Source organism: Thunnus thynnus, chromosome 23 (assembly GCF_963924715.1).
Source record: "Thunnus thynnus chromosome 23, fThuThy2.1, whole genome shotgun sequence".
Lineage (NCBI taxonomy): Eukaryota > Metazoa > Chordata > Actinopteri > Scombriformes > Scombridae > Thunnus > Thunnus thynnus.
In genome coordinates this window covers 13,956,077-13,982,237 of record NC_089539.1, presented here as the reverse complement: position 1 = coordinate 13,982,237, position 26,161 = coordinate 13,956,077, and the positions used below count along the sequence as shown (strand labels likewise).

The 26,161-nt window shown below is 40.4% G+C and overlaps 1 protein-coding gene and 6 non-coding genes across 12 annotated transcripts in view; all 7 read left to right on the top strand.

Moving 5' to 3' along the window:
* The window catches only part of LOC137175527 (ELKS/Rab6-interacting/CAST family member 1-like), a 138,714-nt gene that overhangs the window by 108,570 nt on the left and 3,983 nt on the right, over positions 1–26,161 (top strand). For all 6 annotated transcript variants that reach the window (XM_067581209.1, XM_067581215.1, XM_067581213.1 and 3 more), the window contains 2 exons: positions 4,892–4,999; positions 12,121–12,306. In XM_067581209.1, coding sequence (XP_067437310.1) covers positions 4,892–4,999; positions 12,121–12,306 — 294 coding nt within the window. The remainder of the gene's footprint in view (positions 1–4,891; positions 5,000–12,120; positions 12,307–26,161) is intronic.
* trnak-cuu (transfer RNA lysine (anticodon CUU)) lies at positions 515–587 on the top strand. The gene has a single exon. It is a non-coding gene; the product is annotated as a tRNA-Lys (tRNA).
* Positions 847–919, top strand: trnak-cuu (transfer RNA lysine (anticodon CUU)). The gene has a single exon. It is a non-coding gene; the product is annotated as a tRNA-Lys (tRNA).
* Positions 1,251–1,323, top strand: trnak-cuu (transfer RNA lysine (anticodon CUU)). The gene has a single exon. It is a non-coding gene; the product is annotated as a tRNA-Lys (tRNA).
* trnak-cuu (transfer RNA lysine (anticodon CUU)) lies at positions 1,689–1,761 on the top strand. The gene has a single exon. It is a non-coding gene; the product is annotated as a tRNA-Lys (tRNA).
* Positions 2,067–2,139, top strand: trnak-cuu (transfer RNA lysine (anticodon CUU)). Its single transcript has one exon. It is a non-coding gene; the product is annotated as a tRNA-Lys (tRNA).
* trnak-cuu (transfer RNA lysine (anticodon CUU)) lies at positions 25,442–25,514 on the top strand. The gene has a single exon. It is a non-coding gene; the product is annotated as a tRNA-Lys (tRNA).

The window sequence follows — 26,161 nt, the reverse complement described above, 5'->3', positions numbered from 1 at the left end:
GGAACTTTGGGGATTATTGAGATTCATAAATCTCTAAGATGAGGAGAAAGAGAGAAGGGGACAAAGACAGACACAGTGTGTTTGCAGAAGGGTAGAGAGATTTGGGCATAGAAAAGCTATGTTAGAGAGATCAGTCATCAGGCATCTCGACACAGTTTATCCTCTTCAACTTAACTCTGCCACATATCTCTCCTCCTTTGTTGTTCTTTCTTTCTTTCCCCAAATCTTTCTCTTTCCAAATTTAGGAGGAGCTGGTTCATTTGTTCAGCTGTTCATTCATTATTCATTTCTTCATACATCCATCACTCCGAATCAAAGCCAAACACGCTGATGAAGGGAAAACATGTAGGAAAGAAAGGAGTGGGGTGTTTAAAGAATGACTCACAGAACAGAGAGAAACAGAGAGGATAAAGAGAGCAAGATATGGAAAGGATAAAAAGATGAGTGTGGCAGGGAAACAGACGGAGGGGATGAGACACAGGAAGAAATCGGTACCTCTCTCTGTCCTAAAGTAGCCCGGCTAGCTCAGTCGGTAGAGCATGAGACTCTTAATCTCAGGGTCGTGGGTTCGAGCCCCACGTTGGGCGCATGTGTTTTGGGATCTGAACTCTAGCTCCTTATGAAATCACCTATTCTTAGCAGCATGCCTCTACTGCTTACAGCTAGCAGTAGATGATGTTGTGCTGCATATGCTGTGGTACCCAGCAGCAAAAAAAGCACATGTCAAGTTCACACACATAGCATATACTGTAACTACTGTTTAGGCTGAACTGCCATTATGTTTATATATCATGACTTGCTGCAATGTCCTTTCTGCAAGGGAGAAGCTTTCTGTAGAGGTACACTGCCCGGCTAGCTCAGTCGGTAGAGCATGAGACTCTTAATCTCAGGGTCGTGGGTTCGAGCCCCACGTTGGGCGCTGGAGTTTTGAACTGTTACTGACCATGATACCATGTCTGACAACAGTCCAAAGACGCATAGAACAGCTGAGATCAATGTGTTACAATATATGCTATCATGGGGAGTTTTACAGACCCACCCTGAATTCTGCCTCCAAAAAGTAATTTACTTCATGTGTTTGGTTTCACTTTTTAAGCAACAACATTAGTGATCGTACCAAATTAAATGAGGAAAGAACACCATAATTAAAAATGCAAAGAGCACAGAAAAGTAAAAAAACATATTGTAGGTTTAGCAGAAAGTGAGTAGACAAGAGAATGAAAATTTAACCCATTATTTTGTTATGTACAGCCCGGCTAGCTCAGTCGGTAGAGCATGAGACTCTTAATCTCAGGGTCGTGGGTTCGAGCCCCACGTTGGGCGCTGGTGTTTTGGCTTTGACTATGAAATCTCCCTCTTAAAAGGGTTGGAGTTGTGATTGATGGACACAGACTACAGAGCCCTAACTCAGGTATCTTAATGCATCATGTCCTCTGTCAGGAAAACAGGACATCTGTAGTAGTTCTTGTAGAAGTTCACACACAGGACACATTTATTCATTCATACACACATACACATGTATTTCAGTAGAAAAAGGCTTTATGGTCTAAATGCTATTCTGTCTTATGAGGTTTAAACTAACATAGTCTTCTTCATCTGTTAAACTTTTGCATGGCATGTGAGAAGTCAGAGCCGGAAACCTGACCCTCTTCCCTCCTGGCTGTTGTCAGTCTTACATGAGTTATGAAGCCCGGCTAGCTCAGTCGGTAGAGCATGAGACTCTTAATCTCAGGGTCGTGGGTTCGAGCCCCACGTTGGGCGCAGGAGTTTTGAACTGTAGCCACTTATGAAATCACCTTTGTTATAGCTGATTGCATTGTGAATGATGGATGCTGACTCAAGTCTGTTATGAAAATCCCAGGACATCTGTGGTTGTTGTAGAAGTTCACATACAGGACGCACACTGTTTCATTAACAAAGGAGTCTTTGCTCTATGAGATAAGTGGTATTATTTCTTATTAGGTGTAATCTACCACAGTCTTCTACATGTATTAACTTTTTGTCTGGGTAAGAGAAAGAGTCAGACCCAGAAATCCACACCTGTCATGTTCTCTAACTTGTGAAAAGCCCGGCTAGCTCAGTCGGTAGAGCATGAGACTCTTAATCTCAGGGTCGTGGGTTCGAGCCCCACGTTGGGCGCAGGAGTTTTGAACTGTGGCCCCCCCCTTGTGAAATCACCTTCCCCTTACAGCTGTTGGTATTGTGAATGATGGACACTGACTACAGAATGCTGACTCAGGTCTGTCATGAAAATCCCAATACATCTGTGGCTGTTTCATTAAAAAGGATTCTTTCCTCTATGAGCTAAATGATATTATTTCTTATTAGGTGTAACATAGCACCGTCTTCTTCATCTATTAAGCTTTTATTTGGGTTAGAGGGAGAGTCAGACCCAGAAACCCATCACTCCCATGTTTGTAGTCTTGTGTGTAGCCTGGCTAGCTCAGTCAGCAGAGCATGAAACTCTTAATCGCAGGGTCGTGGGTTTGAGCCCCACGTTGGGTGCTGGTGTTTTGTTACTGACAGCAAGTTAAGTGTAACAACCATGAAGTAATGTCTGACAGTACTCCAAAGATGTGTAAGATAGCTGAGATGAACTTGTTAGGTGAAAGGATTTAAGACTCGGTCACACTTGTCCTCTTTCTCCTGCAACATTATCTCACACACTAAACCACAATAGAGGAGAGGCATCATAGACCGTGAACACTCGATGTGAGTAATACTGAGTATTATACAAAGCAGGTTAATGGGACACAGTGACATGTTCAACAAGGAGACATATCAAGACAATATGGTTTCTATTTTTCTGACCATGCAAATTTCCGTGTCAAAGTGAAACAAAGGTGAGCGTTGCACCAATGCAAGTAAAGTCCTCAGCAGAATATTAATTCCAAAACCTTGATAATGGACTTTGAATCACCATTATCTGTCACGTTCTGTGTTCACAGTGTAAAACATGGTGCTCCAAGCATTGTCTGAAGGTGATTTTATTCACTCTACCACTACCTCTGCAGTGCCTCAACACTACCAGCTTTGTGTAGTTTGTGATAATAATGCTGGGGAAGTTAGTCAAGGAGTTGTGACCCTGCAACACAAGTCGAACGCTTAATTTGGACACCAAGCAGAGCAGAGTTGTTTGTTACACTGGCTGTCTACTTTAATCAAGTATGAAGGTGGATTAATGACACATATTGACATTAGTGGTATTATGTTGACGTTATTTTAAAACTAAACTTGTGCCTCCAACAGGATTTTTACTGTTCTGAAGCCACAGTGAAATAGCATTGTGATGCAGCTGTGTCATCTCTGGTTGAACATGAGAAAAGCTTGTATACATAAACTCGGTTGAAAAAGTGAAATTGCGGGATAGATGGTCAATAAATAGAATTAACGGTGGCGGTTTACTTGCTGAAGGACGTTATGGAGAGGAGAGGAAGAAGAGATACACAGAGACAAATAAACATCATTCTCCAGCTGTCGGGGTGTGTGTGTGTGTGTGTGTGTGTGTGTGTGTGTGTTCATAGGTGCAGTAGGGACTCAGTTATGCACTAATGTGGTTTCAAGATGAACTGTTTACTTTCCATGTTTGTTTTAAATATATGTGTGTGTTTATTTTAAAACTGTCTTTAGAAAACAAGGAAATGAATAATGTGTATGTATGCTCGCAAGGGGAGGCTCTCTTCAACTTGACTTATGTACACACACACACACACACACAAGCTTATACAGTCCCAAACACACACACAGAGTGAAATACGTTTATTTTGCGCCACTATCTCTAGCTCATACACAGACTCACACTGGAAAAGGCAGTCCTTCACTTAGCTTTCAAACAAACATATGAAAGTTGGCATTCACATATTTCTTTATGTTTCTGTCAAACACACGCGCACACATGCACACGCACACACACACACACACACAAAACCTCAGTCTGGCCCGCTTAAGCCCCTGTTCCTTGCAGGGCTCAGTGAGAGGCTAAGGGGATTTAGATTGTACAAGACTGACAGATGTAGACTGACTCCCTCCCTCCCTCGTTCTCTCTCTCGTTCTCACTCCCTCACTCTTTCCGGGCCTACTGTAAAGCTTGAAGTATAACATGTGGAGCTAATGGAGGAGGAGAAAGGGGGGGGGGAGGGGGGAGGAGGAGAAAGAGGAGCAGGGAGGGGAGAGATGAGAGTGATTGAGGAAAGGACAGGGGAGGAAATGGAAAAGACAAAAGTCAACATACTGTTATTGCATGTTTGTACAACAATGTGCTTCTGGACTGGAAGTGTGTGCATTGCAGTTTGTGAGTGCATGTGCTTTGTGTTTACATGCAGTGATTTACAGTAGAGTTCTGCATGTGTGACGCTGTGTGTGTGTGTGTGTAGCCTGATATTTGTCTCTCCTCAAGTGGCAAGTTAACAAGCCTGTTATTTTTCTGCACCAGTTAGCAAGCTACACAACAGGTGGCATGTCAAGGGGCCGTGAGCGTGTTTGCGTGTGTGCGCGCTGTTCAAAATGTGAAAAATACCATACATGTGTTATCTTAACATAAAAGCAGAACCGGACAAACGTTCATTTCTTTCTTGCTTTCCATTCTTGACTTTCTTTGTCTCACTCTCTCTCTCTCTCTCTCTCATGCACACGCACACACACACACACATGTACAGAATGTGTGTTAGTAAAGGCAACGCTCATGGCAGTCATCCAAAACTGTCCTCTGTTCTTCCTGAAGGAATGTGAGGCAAGGGCTTTCCCCTTTTGACACACACACACGCTGCCTGTGTCGTTGTTTTAAAGGCAAATGTTGTTTTCCTGTTGCTTAATTGCATATTCGATCGTTTATCACCGTCTTGGCTTGTGAAAAATTAAAGAGTTTACAATTCTTTTTTTTTTTCTCTTGCAGACTCAAAACAGGATGAAGCTGATGGCGGACAACTACGAGGACGACCACCTGAAAGTCTCATCTCCCAACTCGGAGCAACCCAACAATCACAAGCCCTCCCCAGACCAGGTGAGTCCTCTATCCAGGGCAGAGAGCCTTCACCTGGGATAAACCTCTAAATGTAGTTCTACAGTCCTCACACCCCTTCAATCTGATATCACGACTCTTTGGTGGATGAGAGCATGCTCTAAAATAACATTTCTACACCTAACTATTGTATTCATTAACAACTCTTAGGTTCAAGTGAAAGTCTGACTTTCCAGCTAATCAAATATCCATCTTTGGATGTAACATTTACTTGCGACTTTAAATTATTACCAGATAATATTTAAAAAACTTTTCCAACATTTCTGTACTTGATATGTCTGTCTACAATTAACTTCCTGCTTTCTCCGAACTCACGCTGCCGTTGGACTGAACTAACCGATAGGACGATGAGGAGGGCATTTGGGCCTAGCCAATCACATGCCTTCTTTCTCTCCCTCAGTTCGCCGTTTTGTACAGAAGGGTGAGCGTCTTCTTTATCTGGATCCGATCACGTTTGTGCTCATCGTGTCATTCGTCTCCTGTCTTTCTTACATCTGTCTCATCCGTGAGCTCGTGATCTGGTTCTGGTGTTGTGATTCTTCTGCAGCCTCTTTTTTCATTCGTTCAGTTTTCTTCCATTCTTTCATTATCATTCAGTCTTGAAATTCTTCTTTTTCCCTGCGATTTATCTTTCATCCTCTCTTAATATTGCTTTTTTTTCTTTTGTCAGAAACATCTCATCTCATCCTTGGACTTCATTCCTTTCACAGTCCTCATTTTTCTGCTCTAGTTTATGTGTGTGTATTTTTATCTATCTATCATTATTTCTTTCCACCTTCATTAATTCCTTTTAATGATTTCTCTGGACGTCCTGTTTTTCCTCACATTTTGCCTTCATCTCTTTAAATTCCAACACATTTTTTTCCATCATCTTTTTTCCCTAACATCTGTATCTTTACTACTGATGCTCCTGTCTTCCAATGCATCACGTTCTCTTTCTTATTGGAAGCTTCATAAGTCAATCGTGATCTTTCATCTCTATCATGACCTTATAATTTCTCAGTTGAACCTCCATGTGTGATGCAGTGGATGATTTAAGTAAGCTTTGCCAACATGTACAGTACATACGGAATAAGTAAAGTCAGGAATGATAAAACCATTTTTTTCCCCGCTCCTGTATTGTTTTCTTTTGTTCCCAGTATTTTTAAGGCTCAAAAGCACATGCGTGACAACCATCGAGTCAAGCAAAAACACCCTGCCAACACTTTAATCAATTACACATCACATCGAGAATATAATTTTTCTTGAGACAAGTGTGAAAAAAACTCAAAACTTTACTCTTATATTTGTCTGTTAAACATGTTGACATTAGTGGAATTAACTGATTATCTAATAATGCCACTTGTTCCTATAACATCATTGAAATATATATGTTAAAATAAGTAGAAACAGCTTTAAATGTTGAGTGCGTTGGTTTGATCTGCTGTCAGGTCAATGGAGGCAGCAGCACATATGAGTAGCACATGCTGCTTTTAGCTCAGCTCAGTTCCTCCACTGGGATTTCCCACTGGGATGCTAAAGGCCCAGAGGTTCGCCAAAGGATCTAAGTTTGACCCTGGTTATTAATTAGCGGTAGCACCTCCCTGCTGAGAGAGGCGGGTCAACCAGCACACACACACACACACGCAACTGACACTCCATCTCTTTTTTTTTTTCTGTCTTCATGAGTAGTTGCACACGCACTCTCTTCTTGGTGTGTAAGGTGGGTAATTCGCCATAGCACATTACATCTGAACAGTGAGTGATTGTGTTCTTTCCTACAAGAGGATTCTGTGCTGTTTCAGAAACAACTGTAGTACTCCGCTCACACACACACACAGCATTGTTGAGACGTTTTTATGGTATTTTTGCATTTTTAATAGTCTTCAGAGGTACTAGATGCATCAGTGAAGAAAGACAATGAAGAGGTATAAATGTTTTTTATCTCTAATAAGTAGATCAATATTGTGGTTCATTTAAGGGGGCGTTTTATACTGTTATGATGTCAGATGTCTATGTTAAATATGGTTAAAGGTCCAAAAGTTGTGGACTGGTGAACGTATTAGGGTGAATCTTTGGGAATCTCGCGATTCAGTTCCGATTCTTGGATGTTCAATTCAGAATCGATTCTTGACACTATTTTCAGTCTCCTGCTCCAGTATACTGTGTGCCAAACCATTGACTGGTGTCCTCATTTCACTGAAATACAATATGAAACATAACTGGCAATTAAGATAAATGATTAGCAGCCTTTTTATTTTAAAAAGTTAACTGCATTCATTAATGAATTCATTAATCTGAAAGCATCTTGCAGTCTCCTGCCTGTATGACAGTAACAGAATGAGGGGGAGGACGAGTGCTCTGCTGTGTTATTAACATCATGTCTCCAGCAGTGGAGAGCAGCCTCTCTGCTGAACTGTTAGCTCCAGGGAAAGCCATCGCTGTGTGACACTGAGTGGGCGCAGGGTTTTAGAGGTGAAACAGACTGAGCACCAAGTTATTTTCTTCATCTCAGAGTTGGTTTAAGTTGTTTAATGCTGCAGTGTGTGTGTTGGTCAGCCGGTCTGGTTTGTTACTGCTGGAGTTCACTGCTCTGTCCACTAATGATAGTTTCTAGGTGATGGTGTAGAAAGTTCACGTTCGTCTCGCAAAGGTAATTATTGAGTCATTAAATAAAAAAATGTTTGCAACCGCTGCATTTTTGAAGATGAACTATAAGATAACTCTGCAGCAGAGCTTGTGCCTGCTGTAGACTGTCCATGTGCTGCACTGCCATCACAGTTAAGCTCCACCTCCTGTTATTAACTAACATTTAGAAAATCGATTTTTGACATTTGTGAATCGTTACAGAATCATAGGAGATAAGAATCAAGATTCTTATGTGAATCAATTTTTAACCCACCCCTAGTAAATATGCTCCATGCAAGTCAAAAGCCAGAGCTCCAGACTGCTGTGAACGCTTCGTTTGCAAAGTTACCTCTAACGATACAGTAGCCTGGTCAGGTCTTCTGCACTGAAACTAAACCCGCTCTGTAGAAGCTGCTCCTGGTCAAATATACAGCATGTGAATGCTTGTGTGCACATGTCTCAGAGGTAACTGTGGAGAAAGAAAAATCCTGATTCCTCCATATAATGTGGCCATAGAAGGTTTTTTTTTTAAAATGCAGCCAGTCAGTGAGGCTAGCTAAATGTCTCTCCTTGGAGTTGTTTCATAGTACAGTAAGAGTCTGGTAGGCAGGCGTAGGAGGCTAATAAAGACGCACAAACACACACACACCCTGACACACACAGTGCTGTGTAAAATTATGTCGCCTCTGGGATTGTTTCATAGTGCAGTAAGGCACTGAAAAGCACCACGGAGTCATTAAACACACACAGCATACGTTTGCTGTAGCAGGCAGTGTAATACAATAAAAACATAAATGTACATACATACTGTACTCCTTAATAAAATCAGTAAATTCAAACACTTAAAGTCCTGCGTAGACTTTCAGAGGTTAGGAGGGTTTTTTTCTGATTTTATAATATTATTTTTGGGGTAAATTCAGTCTTATTTTTAATATTTCTTTTTCTGTAAGCCATTAAATAGTTCTTGGAAAGGAAAAGAAAGCACTGGTGTTGTTATTTCTCCCTAAATGTCTTCCTTATATCGCCATCATTCCTTCCATTCTTTCTGTCTGTTTCTCATTTGTCTTGTATTTGATCCGCAGAGCTCCACTGCAGGTCTGGAAAGTGTGGACAGTGATTTTTTTTTTTTTTAGGCTTTTTGACAGAATAGTCCAGATTAAAAAGTGTGAGAAAACAGCTGTTGCACACATGTTGAGTATGTTTTTAGAGCAGTAAAGCCAGATCTCAGAGAGACGTGTTCACATATTGTCATATTACACAACAGTCTCGGAGAAATAATGTGCTCGTTGAGCGTCTTGTTGCGTTGTCACTGTCAGCATACATCATAACGTACAGCAACGGAGGCGTTTTAAAATGCGTAATGTGTAGGGTCCCTGCAGCCTTTAACTCCATCACTTTCTATTTGCTTCTCTTTCCTTTTCCGTCTACCTCCCTCTCTGCCCTAAAGGGAAATGTTCAGTAATGTATTTCGTAATGGACTGTAACCTACTGGCACGTCCTCACTGGAAAATACAGTAACTAGAGCTATTTACAACTCTGATAATGACCTTACATGAGTGCGTGTTTTCTGTATATGCATGGTTTTCTGTGTCATAAAGTGTTTCTGCAAGTACTGTAGGGGTTGATGCACATACACATACGATATATAATGGTGTGTGTGTGTGTGAGAGAGAGAGAGGGAGAAAAGAGCAGCTGTGAGCCGTGAAGGTGGTTTAGCATCTTATGAACTCACCAACAGAGAATACCAAAAATCTGTAGTTTTTTTTGTGTGTGTGTGTTTTGTGTTCATAGTAAATAAGGTAAGGACTCAGAATGAGAAGTGACAGATACTTTGATTTACTGTCAGGTTTCATTGCTGCAGCAATTCTGCTAGAGAAGAATGTGAAGATAGTTTCCTTTTTTTCTGATGAAAAACACCCACATGTACTCACTTTATTTGTTTATCAGGATTCTCAAACACACGGAGCAACTGAATAATGAATGTTGAATATATATACGTGGTGTTTTATATGTTTTATTCAAATATTGTCAATGTCCCAAAAGCAGCCTATCTGCAGCTTGTTTTTTCACGGTTTTGACAGCTGAGAAAGGCTGTCAGATTACTGGAGTGTTTGAGATGGGTACAATTCCTGGTTTTAGGTTATCACATCAGTCATTATAAAGATAAAATGCAAGCAACAAGACAACATCAGTCACTTTGTTTGGTGCAGTAAATACAGCATACAAGCTACGATGTACGACAAGCTGACAAGCTAAAAAATTGACATGATGGAGGTGAAGTCCATACTTTTATATGTTTATATGTTTATATATTTCTTTCAATATATTATGTTTTATTATTTCACATATGCTTTATGGCCACAAATCAAAAAAAGAGACTTCAAATTGTCACCTTCTGTAGTCAGTTTAACCTTGCTTGTTTAGTTTCACTAGTTAGCTAACATGATTGCAGATGTAAAAAAAAAAAAAAAACAGCTGCCAACAAATCAAAGAGTGCTTTATAAATATTTTATATGAAATTGGCATAATTCATACTGACACACAACCTCCACACTGCACAAAGAGAGAGACAAAGGACTCTGCATTCTGTCTGAATTAAATATATCGACTATCAAAGGCAAGTTGAAACCTGACACGGCATCAGATGGATATTTGCAGTACCTGAATCTAAATAGTGAAGGGAGAAGCTGGTTATAGAGTTGATGTAAAGCACAAACAGACAGACAGAGAGATAAAGATGTTACTGCGCTGAGTGAAAGGATCCTGCCATCGAAGCTCTTGATTGTGTGTGTGTGTGTGTGTGTGTGTGTGTGTGTGTGTGTGTGTGTGCACATGCGTATGTGCATGCATGCGTGTGTGTGTGTGTGTGTTGAGTGACAATGGCCACGGAGCGCAGGGTGTGGACAGACACTGCTGGGATTAAATACACTTTACCAACACACACACACACATACACACCAGGCCTCTTAACATGCTTCCTCTGCACTTAAATCTTGTAATTCCCTAAGGAGAAGTGTGTGTGTACTGTATATCTTATCTGTGTGTATGTGTGTGTGTCTCTTGGGGGGTCCTGTCTCATACCCCCAGAATGTGTGTATATCTGTTTTGCCCATTTCACCCTCACACTGAAAAACACACACACATTAGTCATGGCCACTGTGAAACAATGCTGCTGTTAACAACCGTCACACCAGGGAATCAGACTGGGGTTTTTTTGTTTGTTTGTTTGTTTGTTTGTGTTTTTCTTGGCTCAAAGCTGTTAACTGCACACTACAGGACAAGTCCTCGAACATACAAGTTATTACCAAAGTTAAAAAAAAAATCATGGCATGTACAGTACATGGAAATAGTGTTTTTTTCTGATTTTGATACTGGAGTTTCACTGTATGTTTCATCCTGGGTCTTATTCTTGTACTTATGTCTAGTTTAGGTTGTTCTAACTTTGCACTCGTTGCCTCCATTGTAGAGTTTCGGGGAAACACAACTCTGGCAAATAAACATTTATCTGGGCAAGCGGGCTGAGCCTCCTAATGCTTTTCAGATAAACTTCAATTTTACATAATTTTTACATAAATCATTTCAAACACTTGTCTCTGAATCTAACACATTAGCCCTCAGCTATTTTAGCAAACTGCATAGATCTGGTCTATGTTCTCATTCCACTTAGTGGCTTTTGTAAACAGGCTTAACCATGTGTCTCCCATATTTATTTTGAAATGCATGCTAAAGCAGCAGCTTCCACATCAGTCAATAGATTCCTCAGATAAATATAGAAGAAATATGGTAGTGGAAAAATCTGATTACTGACCACTTTCAGTGGGGTTTTACAGTAATCAGATTAAACAACTCATGTAATTCTTTATCCAATTTACTCTTTAATCACTTAATTGTTTACAGTATTCAGATTTCTGGTTTTACCACATCATATCCTCTGTCATCTCTTCATTTCCCATCACTCTCACCTTCATCTCTTTCTTCATTCCACATGTTCATTTTCAATGTCTGTTATATTTTGTGGCATTTCGTGAAGTTCATACTTTCAGCTAAAGTGTCTACCGCGCGCCTGGCTTTGATAGAAAGACATGAGTCACATGTACAATGAAAGTTTAGAAACAGATGTTTAGCATTGAGACTGATTACTGGAATATCTGATGAAGCAACTGAGATACACCTGAGTTATTCTCTGTGTGCTCGTTATACCTTAAGAAGGTCTATGATGAAATGTTTGTATGTATGTGGACACATTTCTAGTGATAGATGATGATTAACAATCAGCTTGAACTCTCTCTTAGTCTGCCACATTTTCTCTCTTGGTCTCTGATGAAACTTTGTGGTTTAGATCAGCATGCAACATCTGTTTTTGTGACTTGTTTTCCTGCAAAAATCAACAGTTATCATGAGCAGTATTGAGCTTTTTTTGGTTGTTATATTGTGTAATAAAATTTAATAAAATCCCTGTCTTCTCATTTTCCACTCTCCTTCCTTCCTTCCTTCAGATTCTCTCTCCTCTCCTGGATCTCAATCAGAATCGCAGTAAACTGAAGCTGTACATCAGTCACCTGACTTCACTGTGTCAGGAGCGAGACCCTATAATATTGCAGGACTTCGCCCCGCCCCCCGCCTATCACCGTTCTGACTCCGCCTCCTGGCAGACGCAGCTGCGCAGCATGACGCAGGAACAGGTGAGACCGTTTGTTTGTATTTGTGTTTGTACTTGTGTGAAAGATGAGGAGGAAAAAAACATGCAAGTGAAGACATTTGTCAGTCCTCAGTTACTGTGCGTGCATGTGTGTGTGTGAGAGAGCGTGAATGTGATCTATTTTGAAAAATGTGGAAAAAATGAGGGCATTTTGTCACTCCTCATTTATCAATCCCTAAAAGTAGCCACTGAGTATGTGTGTGTTTGTATGTGTATGTGACATGTTAGAGTGTGTGTGACTGTTCTTGCTGTATGTGTGTGTGTGTGTGTAACTGTGTGGATGTGTGTGTGTTTAGGAGTATGGCCCACACTGGTTGGCCTGGCAGGTTTTTGGCGCTGCTTTTGACATTATTGAAAAGATTTACTTCAGCGGGTCACCTGGCGACAAGCACCTGGCTGCGGAACAAATAGTGTTTCAGACGTTTTATTTAACGGCGAGTAAACTCGGCTTCAAACATTTGGCAGCGTGAGGAGAGTTGGTTCATATACGGAGCCTGGAGGGGAGAGAAGAGTGTTATTTATTTTACTGTTGAAAAAGTTGTCATCTGAGAGAGGGAGGAGAGAAAAGAAAACGAGGATAGAGAAAGAAAAGGTGAGGCTTATAGAGAAAGTTGAGGAAAGATTGGCTAACCTGCTCACTTAGTTGTCGCCCCATTGTCATGGTAACCAGTTGTTTTTGTATATATTTGATATAAACAGTACATTATTAAATTTTAAAATTTCTTGGCTTCCCCTGTCTCTCTCTCTCTCTCTCTGTCTTTTTCTCCATATTGAAAACATATCAGGCAATACATGGTTGCTACATGTGGTATACATTGAAAAATGGTAACTCTAGACATGCACACACACACACACACTCGCGGAGCTATGTGACAGAGTGTGTGGTTAGGTACAGCAGGACTAGTTTCCTACAGTCCTCATGAAAGCCCTATTGTATGTCTTAATGCTGGGAAATGTCTCTGTTTAGCATGAGTGCTTCAGATATGGCGCTGCGTGGTATGGTGTCACTTTAAATAAACTTTGAATATTCCGAATGAAGTTGTTATTTAATCACTGCGTACATTAAAGGCACAGAGAAATGATCCGGGTGACTTTCACGGACATACAATTACCATAGGTATTTTTCATCAGCGGCCTGTTTTCACCAAAAAGAAAATGCAGATGGTATTCTGCGGTCCGGCGGCCAGAGATCCACATTTTCAAAAGAAAAACATACTTTGAATTAAACCTGATTATGTGGGCTGCTGTGAAAGCTTATCTAACAAGACTGAATGCTTTTAGATAGCCAAGTAGTCTGCACTATTTCTATCCCACCAAACTTATATTTAAAAAACATTTGAAAATATTAAAAACATTTAAACCAAACTGAGCTCACGGCCACATCCAAGCCAAATTTCTAACTGAGGACAGGGGGGTGGGGGTCTTGAAAGACCATACTAACCAATTTACCACAAATCACATACACTTTACATTACTGTTAACCATTTTAAGGTATGCAAAAATTGTTTGGTGCTGTTTTCCGCACGCTACAGTGTTAAAATACATTTTTAGGCACTTGAATGAGGTAGTACGTCGCAATAAACATCATTTTCCTGCATGATATAAAGCACTTGTTTGGTGCAGACTGATTCTGAGAAGCCTGCACTGCAATACAAGCAACACAACATAACCTTACGTTACATAAGCCAATACGTTAACTGTGACAGACCATCTATCCTATCAAGTAAGTCGTAAGGTTCTTCAACTTGCATGGAAGTGAATGAAACTAATGAAGGCATGGAAAGTAGGAAATTCAAATTCACAAATCTGTATGACTTTGAATTTGCAAACAAAAGTATACACAGCTAGTGGTAAACTAATTAAAAAAAAAACGCTGGATATTTCCAATTTTTTTCAAGTTTATTAGGCTCCAGAGATAAAAACAAGATTCAGTAATTGTTTGAGGATTTACATAAATACTTTTTTTTTTTAAGTTTCTCTCTAAAATTAAAGCCAAACAGTTTTATTTAAAAGAATGCTAATTCAACTGTTTGGTCAAAATTGGATGGAAAAAACACAGTTTATTACAATATGTGCAGAGCAATAAGGACACTTTTTCATTCTGAGGTTTGGCCTTCAGTTAAAACTCTCTCTTTCTCTCCTCTCATTCTTTTATCTTTTTGTCACTCTCTCTTCTATTTCTGCCATCACTCTCTCCACTTCTTCTTCTCTCCTTTGTTTTTTCTTTCTCCTAAGTTGACCTTCCCGTCTTTCAGAGGTCCCCCTTTACCATTACCTCGCTCCATGTCAGTGTACATATGAGAGCTAGTTTAGCTATTTATTTTTACTCTGTTTTTGGTGAAATGTTTCCCGTAACAACATCACAATTTGAATCTCTCTGCCTCTCCCTCCTTCTCTCTGTCCAAACCCACCCATACCCACGCAATGCCACTTGGCGCCATGTGTCTGCTTTAGACCCCGACCCTGCCTACACACAATCACAGACTCACACTGCCAGGCTTTCATTCAGGCCCGTGTTTCTCGTTTTCCTTCATCATGTGTCAGCATCACCCTGGCTGACCCTCTTAATGCACACACACGCTCTCACACCGACTCCCTCCAGACCACCATGTTCCAGTGTGCCAGCCTCTCTTCTCTGTCTTGTGGTGAGTGTGTGTGTGTTTTACAAGCCTCTCCCTGGCTCTGTTAAAATGCCTGGCACTCTGTAAAGCCATTAGGATCATACTAAAATAGCATGTAAAGCACACACGGACAGACACACAAACACACATGGAAACCTGCATATCCCGCACTCGCATTTTCACAAATGCGCAGCCGTCTTGAATGACCACTGGAGGCTCGTGTACCTGACAGCGTGCTTCTGTAACGTGTCACCAGCTCAAAACTTTTTCACTAACACAGCATTTGATGTAATTCTCCTTTCTGCTAAAAGAAGGTTTATCGACTGGTTGCCTCCCACTACAGAAGACTCATTGCATTACTGTTAAGACCGAGAAATCTTAGGGAGGTTCGACAGTGAGTTCAGGCACCGCTGAGTGAAATCCCTGCTGCCAAACTGATCGTACAACTGTAGGGAGGTTTGACAGTACTGACAGTTGTGAAAACTGAAAAGTAAATTTCACCATTCCAAAAAAAAAAAGACCTCCAAAGATGTTTTTTAAGGATGAGATGTAACTTAACTTGACACATTCAATACACATCCAATGCAACAAAAAAAAAAAAAGAGGAGTATATGTCTATAAAAGTATCATTTTTTGAAATTGAAAATAAAACACAGGAGTTTTCTCGACATGTTTTGGGTTGTTACTCAGCAGCAGATGTAACAGAACAAAAGATTTGCTTCACGATGCGACACAATACGACGAAACAAACAAAAAACAAAAAGCCGAGCGTCGTGGCAAAAATAGAAGCTATCATCTCTGCACAAGAACCACAGCGCCTGCATCAGCCAGCAGCTTTTGAACCAAACACACGTTGAATTGTTTTAATCCATCATGTTTACTGAATCTCCAGTCTGGTATTGAGTGATACAACAATGCAACATATTGTTACAGACATGAATTAGTTTTTCATGTTTGTACCACTTACATGTGATGATTTGAGTCCAGATGCAACCTTGGACCCTTATCGCATGTCATCCTCCTCCATCCAAACCAATGTTTTGTACTTCTTTGCTATCCAATAAAGACAATTAACATGAAAAAAATAACAGTTTAGCAATACTTAACCCTCTGAAATGTGAATTCCCAATTAAACATTTACATTTATTTTGCCACTAAAGCTTAAAGTGGAGAAAAGAGCCTTGTTGGCCCACAATAGCAAAGCAGCAACCACTGCAACAACAGATGTTTTTCCCTTTTAACTAAAATTATAACAGCTTTAAAGGTGAATCTTCTACCTTCATTATGTATGAAAACTCAGTACACAGCCAATAAAGGACCTTTTGAAGCTTTTACTGGAAGTGATTGTGAAACGTGTTGGATAAAATATAACAAATTCAGTGAGAGTGATTACAAATCAACAAGAGTTAAAGTTATTGTAGAAATGAATTAGCACAGTAGCAAGTCTGGCTGTCAAATTGGCACGAATGACACAAGTCGTCTTGTTTTCTGCCTAAACTCACCTTTAAAGTAGTATCAAAACTCACTTCATTTTGTCTCCATGAGCAGCCACTGCTGCAGAACCAACTGCTGACTGTGTTGATAAACAAACCAAATCAGCAGGTTAAGCTGCCGTAACTAACTTCCAGATGTTTTTCAGAACACCAGCGTGCACCTGCCCTTTTCACCTCACGCAAGTATCTTTGCTTCACGTCGTCTCTCCCTCGTCTCACGAATTTGAAAAAGCTCTGCTCTAGACTAATGTTAAATTCAGTCAGTCCTTACATGTGGTGTCTGTGACCGAAACTAAATCGCCAGCGCAGCACCAAGCCTGGTGGTGAGCTGTTAGTCTTGAAAGGACGGATTTGCTGAAGATGTTTATTCGGTCGTCTGTTCCTGTGTGTTTGTTTCCATGTCTGTCTTTAACCTCAGCTGAACTACAAAAGTAACGCAGTTTCCAATAGTGAGGTTTTACTAAAAGAGCCGTTTTCTGTGCCATAGTCATAATAATAACCATTATGGCTCAATGATGTCTCTAATGACCACTGAAGAGAACTGGCATCGTAATACACACACACACACATACACACACACACACACACACACACACACACACACACACACACAGGAAGTCTCTCTCTCTGGCCCGAAGTGTGAAGGTATAAGAACTGGTTGACTGTGTGTATGTGCATATTTGCGAGTGTGTGTGTGTGTGTGAACGTTCCATTATGTGGAAAAGCTATCAAGACAAAGTTTACACACTGTGTGTTTGCATGCGTGAAAGTACAAGAGAGTGCGTGTGTGTGTGTGTGTGTGTCCGTGGCCCGTTTTTAGTCTATACGTGCGCACATTCGCGTGTGTTTCATGTTGTAAAAAATGTATTAAGTGTTACTGGCTGAGTCGGACGTTATATTGCTGCTCTTATGAATCCAGTATGAATTGTCAGCCCATGACTCTCTATCTGCTAAAACAAAAACGGCTCCTAGTGAGTGATTGCGAGTGTTTCTGAGCCAACTCAAACTGGAGAAACCTCAGTGAGAACTGAGTCCACATATTTACAACTCTACAAGTCAATGTAATGAAGGAAAATACCACACAATTACAGACTTAAAATCTCATTGTTACAGTATGATCCCCAAATAGAAGGTTTCACAAGGATAAAGATGAGAATACTTACTTTCTTTTTGGCTTACATGCATTTTAAAAATTATGCAACACAGGTTTCCAAGGCCGGGTGCCTGTTGAGTCAAGAACCATCCCTGAGGACTTCACAATTGGATCAATAAATCCTCGCTGTAATAGAGATCGTTTCATTTTGCGAATAAGAAAAACTCTAATCTGAGTGTGTGGCTATCAGTCTTTATAAATGCAAGTTGTCATTTTTTAAATGTTAAATCTTTAAATTACTTAAATGTTTGATGTGATGTCGGTGTTATCTCTGCAAAAAATGGAAAACACAACATGTAAAAAATACAACAGTTGAGGTTTCAAATAGTTGCAATCATTATTTTTTCAGCTGTACAACCTTATGGCCTGTGGCAAAGTGATGCCCTCTTCACAGACTGGCAGACGACATGGGAACTTTGTGCGAGGACCCCTCACGGTGTCCGGGTCACTGATTGGGTGTTTTTTGATTGACAGGAGATACAAAAACAGGATGGGGCGGAGCTGGAATTTAAACATCACAGCTGATAATGTGTAGTGGAACTTCTGTATTGTACAATCACACTGATTGTGTGGGTGTGTGTCTGTGGATGTGGAATATAAACACCCCTTGTGATAAAAAAAAAAAGGATAATTATTGTTATTTTGATCGTCTGTGTATGTAGGTGTGTGTGTGAGAGAGTTTCCTAATGATAAACATCCTGGAATTACTGCTTTAAGGACAGTTTTCGACGACTGTTGTGCTGTTTTAATTTCTTATGGTGACTGGTGAAGAGTTAACATCGAAGCTGCAAGCTGTCATACAGTAGATGGACGAAAATCAAACTTGTGTAAATACTAAATTGAGTTATTGAATTGTATGACCACAATATTAAATAAAGGAACAGAAACATAATGGAAGCATAAGAGAGTCAGCGAGGAAGATGTTGATGATTTAAAGCTGATGGAAATTATATTGAGAGTCTTGTTTTTAGAAGGCAAAAAAGCACATGCTTAAAGTTTTTACCCACATTTGTATCTTTCCCTAGAGCTTTAGACTTGAGTCAGACTTAATTCACAAAAAATGAGAACTTGAAACCTGACTTGAGACATGAAAGCAAAAACATTCACGTCTCAAGTTCCGACCTGGTAAAATCCTGTGACAAAAGACAACAAACAAGACAGCGCCGAGCAGGCCTCACATGGCCACACAGCTTGAATATTTGATTATTAGGCCAACGCATCGAAAGCTGTTGGTCTCTTCTAGATTAAAAAAAAACAATTAAAATGCATCATTTTCATGGTCAGCATTCGGGTGAGAGACTTGCAGTGTACTTACAAAGACGTGATTTGATTTTAAAAACAGCTCCGTTTACCTTGACATACTGTGTTGAAAAGGAAAAAGTCGTTTGTGTCTGTGTTCAAATGAAAATGTGAGACTGACGTGAAGTCGAGAGAGGATGGAAGGGAGGAGGAGAGGAGGAGGAGTAGAGGGGTTTGGGGGTTGTGTAGGGCAGAGAGTCAGACCCATCCATTTGTGCTGCATTGTGGTCTGGGGTCTCTCTAGACTTTCATTAGGCAGCTCTGCTTCCTGCTCCGAGGATGATTGTTTTCTCTCTAAATACGATGCAGAGGTCCTCGACGACACACACACACACACACACACACACACACACACAAACACGCTCCCAACTACAGACAAAAGGAGAGACAGTCGGACGGACCCACACACACATGTCTGACCCTCAGTACCCATTTCACACACACACACACACACACACTGGCCGTCGTTGGCCATTACAGACTAACTGCTGGTTTTTATGCAGATTTATTGAATCCAGGCTTAATGGCTTTACCAGTCGGCTGCTTTTTACATGCATTTGTCTTTTTTCTGTCCTTGACTTTCTTTCTTTCTTGATCTTTCCCCCCGTCTCCTTTTATCACCCCCCGCCCCCTCCCTCTTCTTGATTTCTGCCCACTTTTTTTCTTTCTTACCTTCTCTCTTTCTTTTTTTTTCCCGGCTCCATCTCAGTTATTGTCACTGTCTGTTTGTTTGTCTGTAGGGATTTCACTCAGCGCTGCCCGTGTTTGTTTCCCCATTTCTCTCTCTCTCTCTCTCGCTGCTTCAATTCCCACCTCAATCTCTGCCATCCTCTTTCTTTCCGTCTCTCCTTCCTCTGTCGTCTGTAATGAGACGATGAGTAGGTGACAGGTGAAGGACAAACACTTTAATGCTCACAAACGCAGAGGAACAAGCTCTCCGCTTGCATACTTTCCTGGTCCCTGTGTGAACCCGTTAACTCTTAGTCCACAATGGCAGTCGTTGTCCGGCCTCACACACGTCTCTGGCTGACGTTTCCTTCGACAGATTCCAGTTCCTTTTCCTGACACTCAGCCAGCCTGGATGAATTTATTATAAGACAGCTATAAAATCATTGTGACTTTTACAACACAGGACAAATCCAATGAAAGAGAATTATGTTAACAGAAAAAAATTCAATAGGTTTCGCTCGCTGAAAAGAGAGCTGGTTCTGATAACTCTGAATTTAATTTGAAGATTGCTGAGACTGTGGCTGCCATAACAGTAATTAACGACATGTTGTATAGTTACTATATCATGCAAGAAAACAATTTGCCACAATGTCTGCCTTCAGTCTGTTTTTTTTATTTAAAAACGATGACGATATATGAGCAGGTGGCAGGTGGGAGACCAATGTGTGGCTACGCCATAAATGAGCAGATCTCAAATTTAGGGTTAATATTTAGGATCATGGGATGATTTATAGGATAGGAAAACAAATTCAACCATTTACATTGTACTTTTTCCATTTTTCCTGATGTTTTTGGTCAGATGAGACAATATGAAAAGGAACAAACTCAGTTGAACAGTTGTTTTTTTTGTTAAAAACAGTCCATAAAAGACAAATGAAGTCCATATCAAACTCCAACTTGTCTTTCACTCAGTTATGCTCACAGATTTGATTATTGTCCACAGATTTTGCAGCTTGGTTTAGATTAAAGTAAACCTCTTTTGTGATAAATTGTGTAGCTTCAAGAAAGTGTTTCAGACCCTTTCTAGCCATGGTTTAGTATAAGCTAAATGCTTGATGAAAGAAATGTTTTTAGAGGCATTTCAGGCTTCATTTTACATGATGAAAGATTGTATTTCCTTTGTTTTATAATCTAAATAAGTATTCCAAACATGAAAATCTCTTCTACAGCCTCAATGCTGTAAAATTGCTTCCATCTCTTCAGATTGTCCCATCGGGAGGTTACGCCTATACACAGTCAATGCCGGAGTCTGTTTCTGCTGCTTATTCCTGCAGCTATTAGTGCTGTAAGTCCAGCCTTGTATATAGTTGCTCCTGGAGGGCCACTTTAAGCTGTTTAATCCATGTTTCACTATATACACATACATACTGTACACAAGCCCACTTCTCTCTCTCTCTGTAGTTTCACTTGTATTAGTCTTTGCTTGTCCAGACAATTACTCCGAGGCAGAAAACAGAGAGAGCTCCTAGTGAGTGTGTGTGTGTGTGTTCGGTCCTGACTAACTGCACCCAGAAGCTCAGCCTGTAAATATGAATATGGTCATATAGTCAATTTGCCTGATTAAATAACGTATTAAAATAAAATTACCAAGTTATGTTGAATTGCCCACAACACACACTTCTCTTGTATTTTTATTCAGCTGTTATTGCCAAACGAGCGCAGTATTTTCAGTCCTGCAGGAGCAGTTTTAGTTACAAGTCCTCGAGATCTATTCCCAATGCAGCTCGTTAGCCGGTGTCGTTAGCCGCACTGCCCGGACTACAACATTGCTGGACTAAGACAGAGCACACACACATACTCATTCACACATGTATGGTTGCATGGCTTCTGACTCAGGCTCTTTTGGGCTTGGTGCGGTACAGGAAGCCAACTTATAAAGCCGTCTACAAACAGTGTAAGCCTGTTAGAACCTAATGGATTAAATTTAGAGACAGGCAGAGTGACAGGGATTATAATATTCCATACAGGCCCATTATAACTCATCCCTTTGCTCTTACTCATAATGGTGTTTCTACCAGCGCTTAGTGTTGCTGTTGAGGTGTCTGGTGCCTTCTTTAAATCTCTTGTTGATTGTATCTTTACTTCCTGCATCTTGGTATGCCATTGCTGAGGAATATTAGGTCAAACTTTGCCCTCCAGTCGTTCTCGCTATCCTGACCATCACCCACTCCCTCCTAAAACAAAGTCTGTTATGAAGTTGGAGGGTTTTTTTTTTTTTTTAATGGTTGACTTTTTCACCTCAGTTTGTATTTTTTTTAACGTTGTACATTTCTTTCCTGGCAAAGTTGCTCTTTCACCTGCACTCCTTACTTTTACTGCTTGCAGGCTAACGTTTAGGCAATGCAACTATTAGAAAACAGTATGGATTTATCGAAAAAGCTACAAGTAATTTTAATTTTAAATATTTTCAAAATGTCGGAAAGTATGGGAATCTATCATTTAAATTCAGGATTTATAACCTCTCTCATGGTTGCATCATCCACATCCTAAACTTAAAAGTTCTTCCTTTGTCCATGACCAAAATTTTCATTACATTTAATTGAAATTTGTTTTCTTTTTAGATTTTGTTGCTAACTAACAGACTGACAAACTGAACAGCTGCTTTGCATTTTCATAATCCGAGTATTCAAGCCCACTTTTCCATTTATGATCGAACTTTCTGTACAGCCTTTCTGCTGTTTTTGGCGTTCAGAGTTTTATAATATAATGACACATCAGGTTTTAAAATGCTCTATAATGAGTAATTTTTCTCAAAATAACTTTTGTTGTTACCAAGTAAAACAGAAATGGACTGTAGGAGTAACTAAATTATTTCTGTAATTTCTGTTAAATTGATTTGTGGAAGTGGGTCAGCCAGTGTGTGCAGCCCTGATCTATGGAGACGCAGGACTGGACTCTAATGGTTCATAGAACATAATTTCCCCTAAGTCAGTCAAAGCAAGGTGAAGTTGTTGAACTGTTTAAAATTCACTGCCCTGAAGTGTGCAGACACAGTTTTCTGATAAAAACAGCCCTCTGGCTTCAGAATAATCTATAAATGAAAATCTCTAGTTGAGCAACTTTGTAAGATGTGTGTGTGTGTGTGTGTGTGTGTGTGTGTGTGTGTGTGTGTGTGTGTGTGTGTGTGTGTGTGTGTGTGTGTGTGTGTGTGTGTGTGTGCAGCAGGCGGTTGACCTGCTCAAGGATGGGCTAATGCACTCCGGTTAGATAATATATTTGTGCTCTCTCTCGCTTTCTCTGCCTCTACCTCTATCCGTCTGTTTGTTGCTCTCTCTCTCTCTTAATCTCTCAGTCTCCCTCTCTGCTGAGTTATGGTTTCTTTAGAAAACATTAGCATTCCAATGTAAAGAGGTTCAAACTCTGCAATGTGTGTCAAGGGGTCGGCGTACAGAGACACACACACACACACACACGCCTCTTATCCTCATGCTCATTCCCATGCTGATAACCTGTGTGTGTGCATATACATGCTTGTGCACAAATGCACAATGTTTTGTGTGTGTGTGTTTGTATGTGTGTGTGTGTGTGTGTGTGTGTCTCCAGGCCCCCGATAAGGCAGATAATAATCCATCACGATAATGGAGCTTTAATGGCTGCAGTAAAAATCATCTTCAACAAACCCTCTCTCTCTCTCTCTCTCTTACACACACACACACACATTTCTGCTTCCCACAATCCCCTCTGCCTCTCACTAAATCAGAACTTGAGCTTGCAACATACACTTTAGACTCATGCTGCGCACTCAACACACACCTGTCATGTCAAACACCCAAACCACTGTATCACACACACACACACACACACACACACACACACACACACACACACTAATGTTATAAACACACATAAACACAGTCAAAAACGTACTGTACACTCTTGCAGGAGCCATGAATCTGACGGCACTAACTCTCTGCCCACATGCATTATTTCATGTGCATTTCTCTCTGACCACACACTGTGATTGCATGAGACATGATCCATGGGAGCTTATAACCACAATATAAACTTGTACCTCATAACTGGAATCTGTATCAAGCAAGCTTGTTTATATTTAATTTATTCTGGCTATAAATAAGCTTTTGGTTTGGAGAAAGGAAGTTTATTGCTTAGCAACATGGAGACCAGAAGACCAAATTATAATCTCTTTCAAAACAATCTGGGTCTTATTTTTCCCAATTTTTGACAATCATTCCTATTACTAAGGAGAACATTTTACTCACCAGGTAAATTGTAGTGACTCAACTAGACACAGCTGTAAGGGGACAGTATTCTTGAAACAAAGCAGTTCATATAACGTGTTGTCTGACCACATTTTAAGAGTTTTTACCTGGTACGCAAGGTATATTGCAAATATTAATCCAAATAAAAGCCATCATTCCGTAGTGATTTACCTGATCAACACTATACCAATCACAGAGGAGCAGATGCACAGTATATAAGCAGCATTAGTAGCACCGCTTATTAAATCTTGATTTTTAAATGTTACTTAAAGTGTCTTTTTCCCCGTTATAGGTCAAGGCTGTGTGAGTCAGAGAGCAGCCGACACATACTAAACCTTTTATCTCTCTTCAACTGTCTCACCATCTTATCTTTACTGCTGTGTTTTTCTGGGGGATTGCAACTAAAATACAAAGCCATTAAGTTGAATCACCCGCAAACACAAATAAACTAACATTTGGGAAATATGTTGATATGCTTTACAAGAAATGATGGCTTTGTCAGTCTTTCACGCGCACACACACAGATCTGTGTGGATATTTGTAACAAGTCCTCTGAATTAAATGACCAAATAGCTTGTTTGACCATGCACTCCACAACTTGGCGCCTCTATCAGCGGTTATCGGCAGGATAACATTTGTCTGTACTTTCCAAAACGGTTACAAATCACTGTTAAAAAATAATGATGTTTTATGGTTTGACAACACTGTGGTTATGGTCTGGTTAGGTTTAGGCACAAAAGCCACTTGGTTGGGATTAGGGAAAGAAAAATATTTCTATTTCCTTAAAGCTAGGCAACCTTCATCATCATGGCAACAGTAAACACCACGACAATCGTAGTTACAGTTTTTAAGAAACTGTCCCGACTCGCTGTTGGATATGTGACACTCGCGGTTGGAAGAGAGAAGCCCACCCGCCTCCTCCAAATATGGAAATTTGTCACCTTATATAGACGTCATCTGAACTGCGCAACTTCTCCGGATCATGATTACCACGGTTGCTAGATGTCATCTGTCACTCAAACGTAACATTTGTTTTTTTGCGACTGATATTATGACTTACCGTGTTGTTTTTCTGGGAAGAAAAGACTATTCTAGGATATTTGGGCGTTTTAGATGGCGGCTATAAAATGACAAACTTACAATGATAAAAGTTTGACTACGTGCTCAGCGGTCATCACTCTGCTCTAAATGTTCTTTCTCTTGTCTGTCATGATGTTCCTGGTAAATGGTGGTGGTTCCTCAAACCTCTGAAGATGTCATCATGCAGTTTGTTTGTTTTTTCTCATAAACAAAATTACGAAATCACTGATTCATAAATCTTAATAACGTGGTAGAACACAACATATTTCCTATTTGTGTTACTATGAATGAGTGAGTGTCATTAAGTGTGATTGATAACGAATCAGGAAATGGTGTATTTTCTAATTTTTTTGTGGATATTCTCTAAAATGTGTTAGATTACATGAGGAGATGTTAAACTGGCTCTCTAGTTTAAATATCCTTCATGCAGTCCTTGAAACATATAAATGATCTAAAAGTCTGGCTGATTGTGTACATTTACGACCATACCTTTTTTTTGAGTGTACAGCTTTGAGTTGCACAAGCCCGGCTAGCTCAGTCGGTAGAGCATGAGACTCTTAATCTCAGGGTCGTGGGTTCGAGCCCCACGTTGGGCGCTGGTGTTTTTGTTAGGGGGGGATTAAGGACAAGGGTAGAGGTCAGAATACTAAAGCATCTTTGAGATCCAAGAGTGTTTGTTTGCAGCTGAAATTGGTCTCTGATAAAGATGTAGTCCTCTTGATTCTTTGAGATCATGCACAATCCTATCAGTATCCTAAATCTGCTGCTAGACTAACATCACTACCACACAAATGCAGCAAAGACAACATTTGGAGACCGAACTGGGAGCAACAGCGTTAAAATGAGATGTGATGAGAAAACAGAGAGGTAGAAAGATGCATGAAGAATGATGGAAACAGAGAAAGTTAGAAAGAGAGACAGAGTGTGTGTGTGTGTGTGTGTGTGTGTGTGTGTGTGTGTGTGTGTGTGTGAGAGTAGCGGGGGGTGGTTCCCTGCTGTCTGATGCTAATGGGGCTTGTAGAGCGGGCCAAATCATGCCAAGCTATGCACACACAAACGCACACATTCACAGGGAGGGGTGAGCAGTCGAGCCTCATTGCTTCCCTTCACCTCCTCATCCACTCAGTCACTCTCTCGATCCCTTCCTTTCTCCCCCTTTTCCATTCATTTTCCTGTCTTCACCTTCATCTATATTCTGTCCTCAGCCGTCTTTGTCAGCAACTCTCGCTCTTTCCCTCAAAAA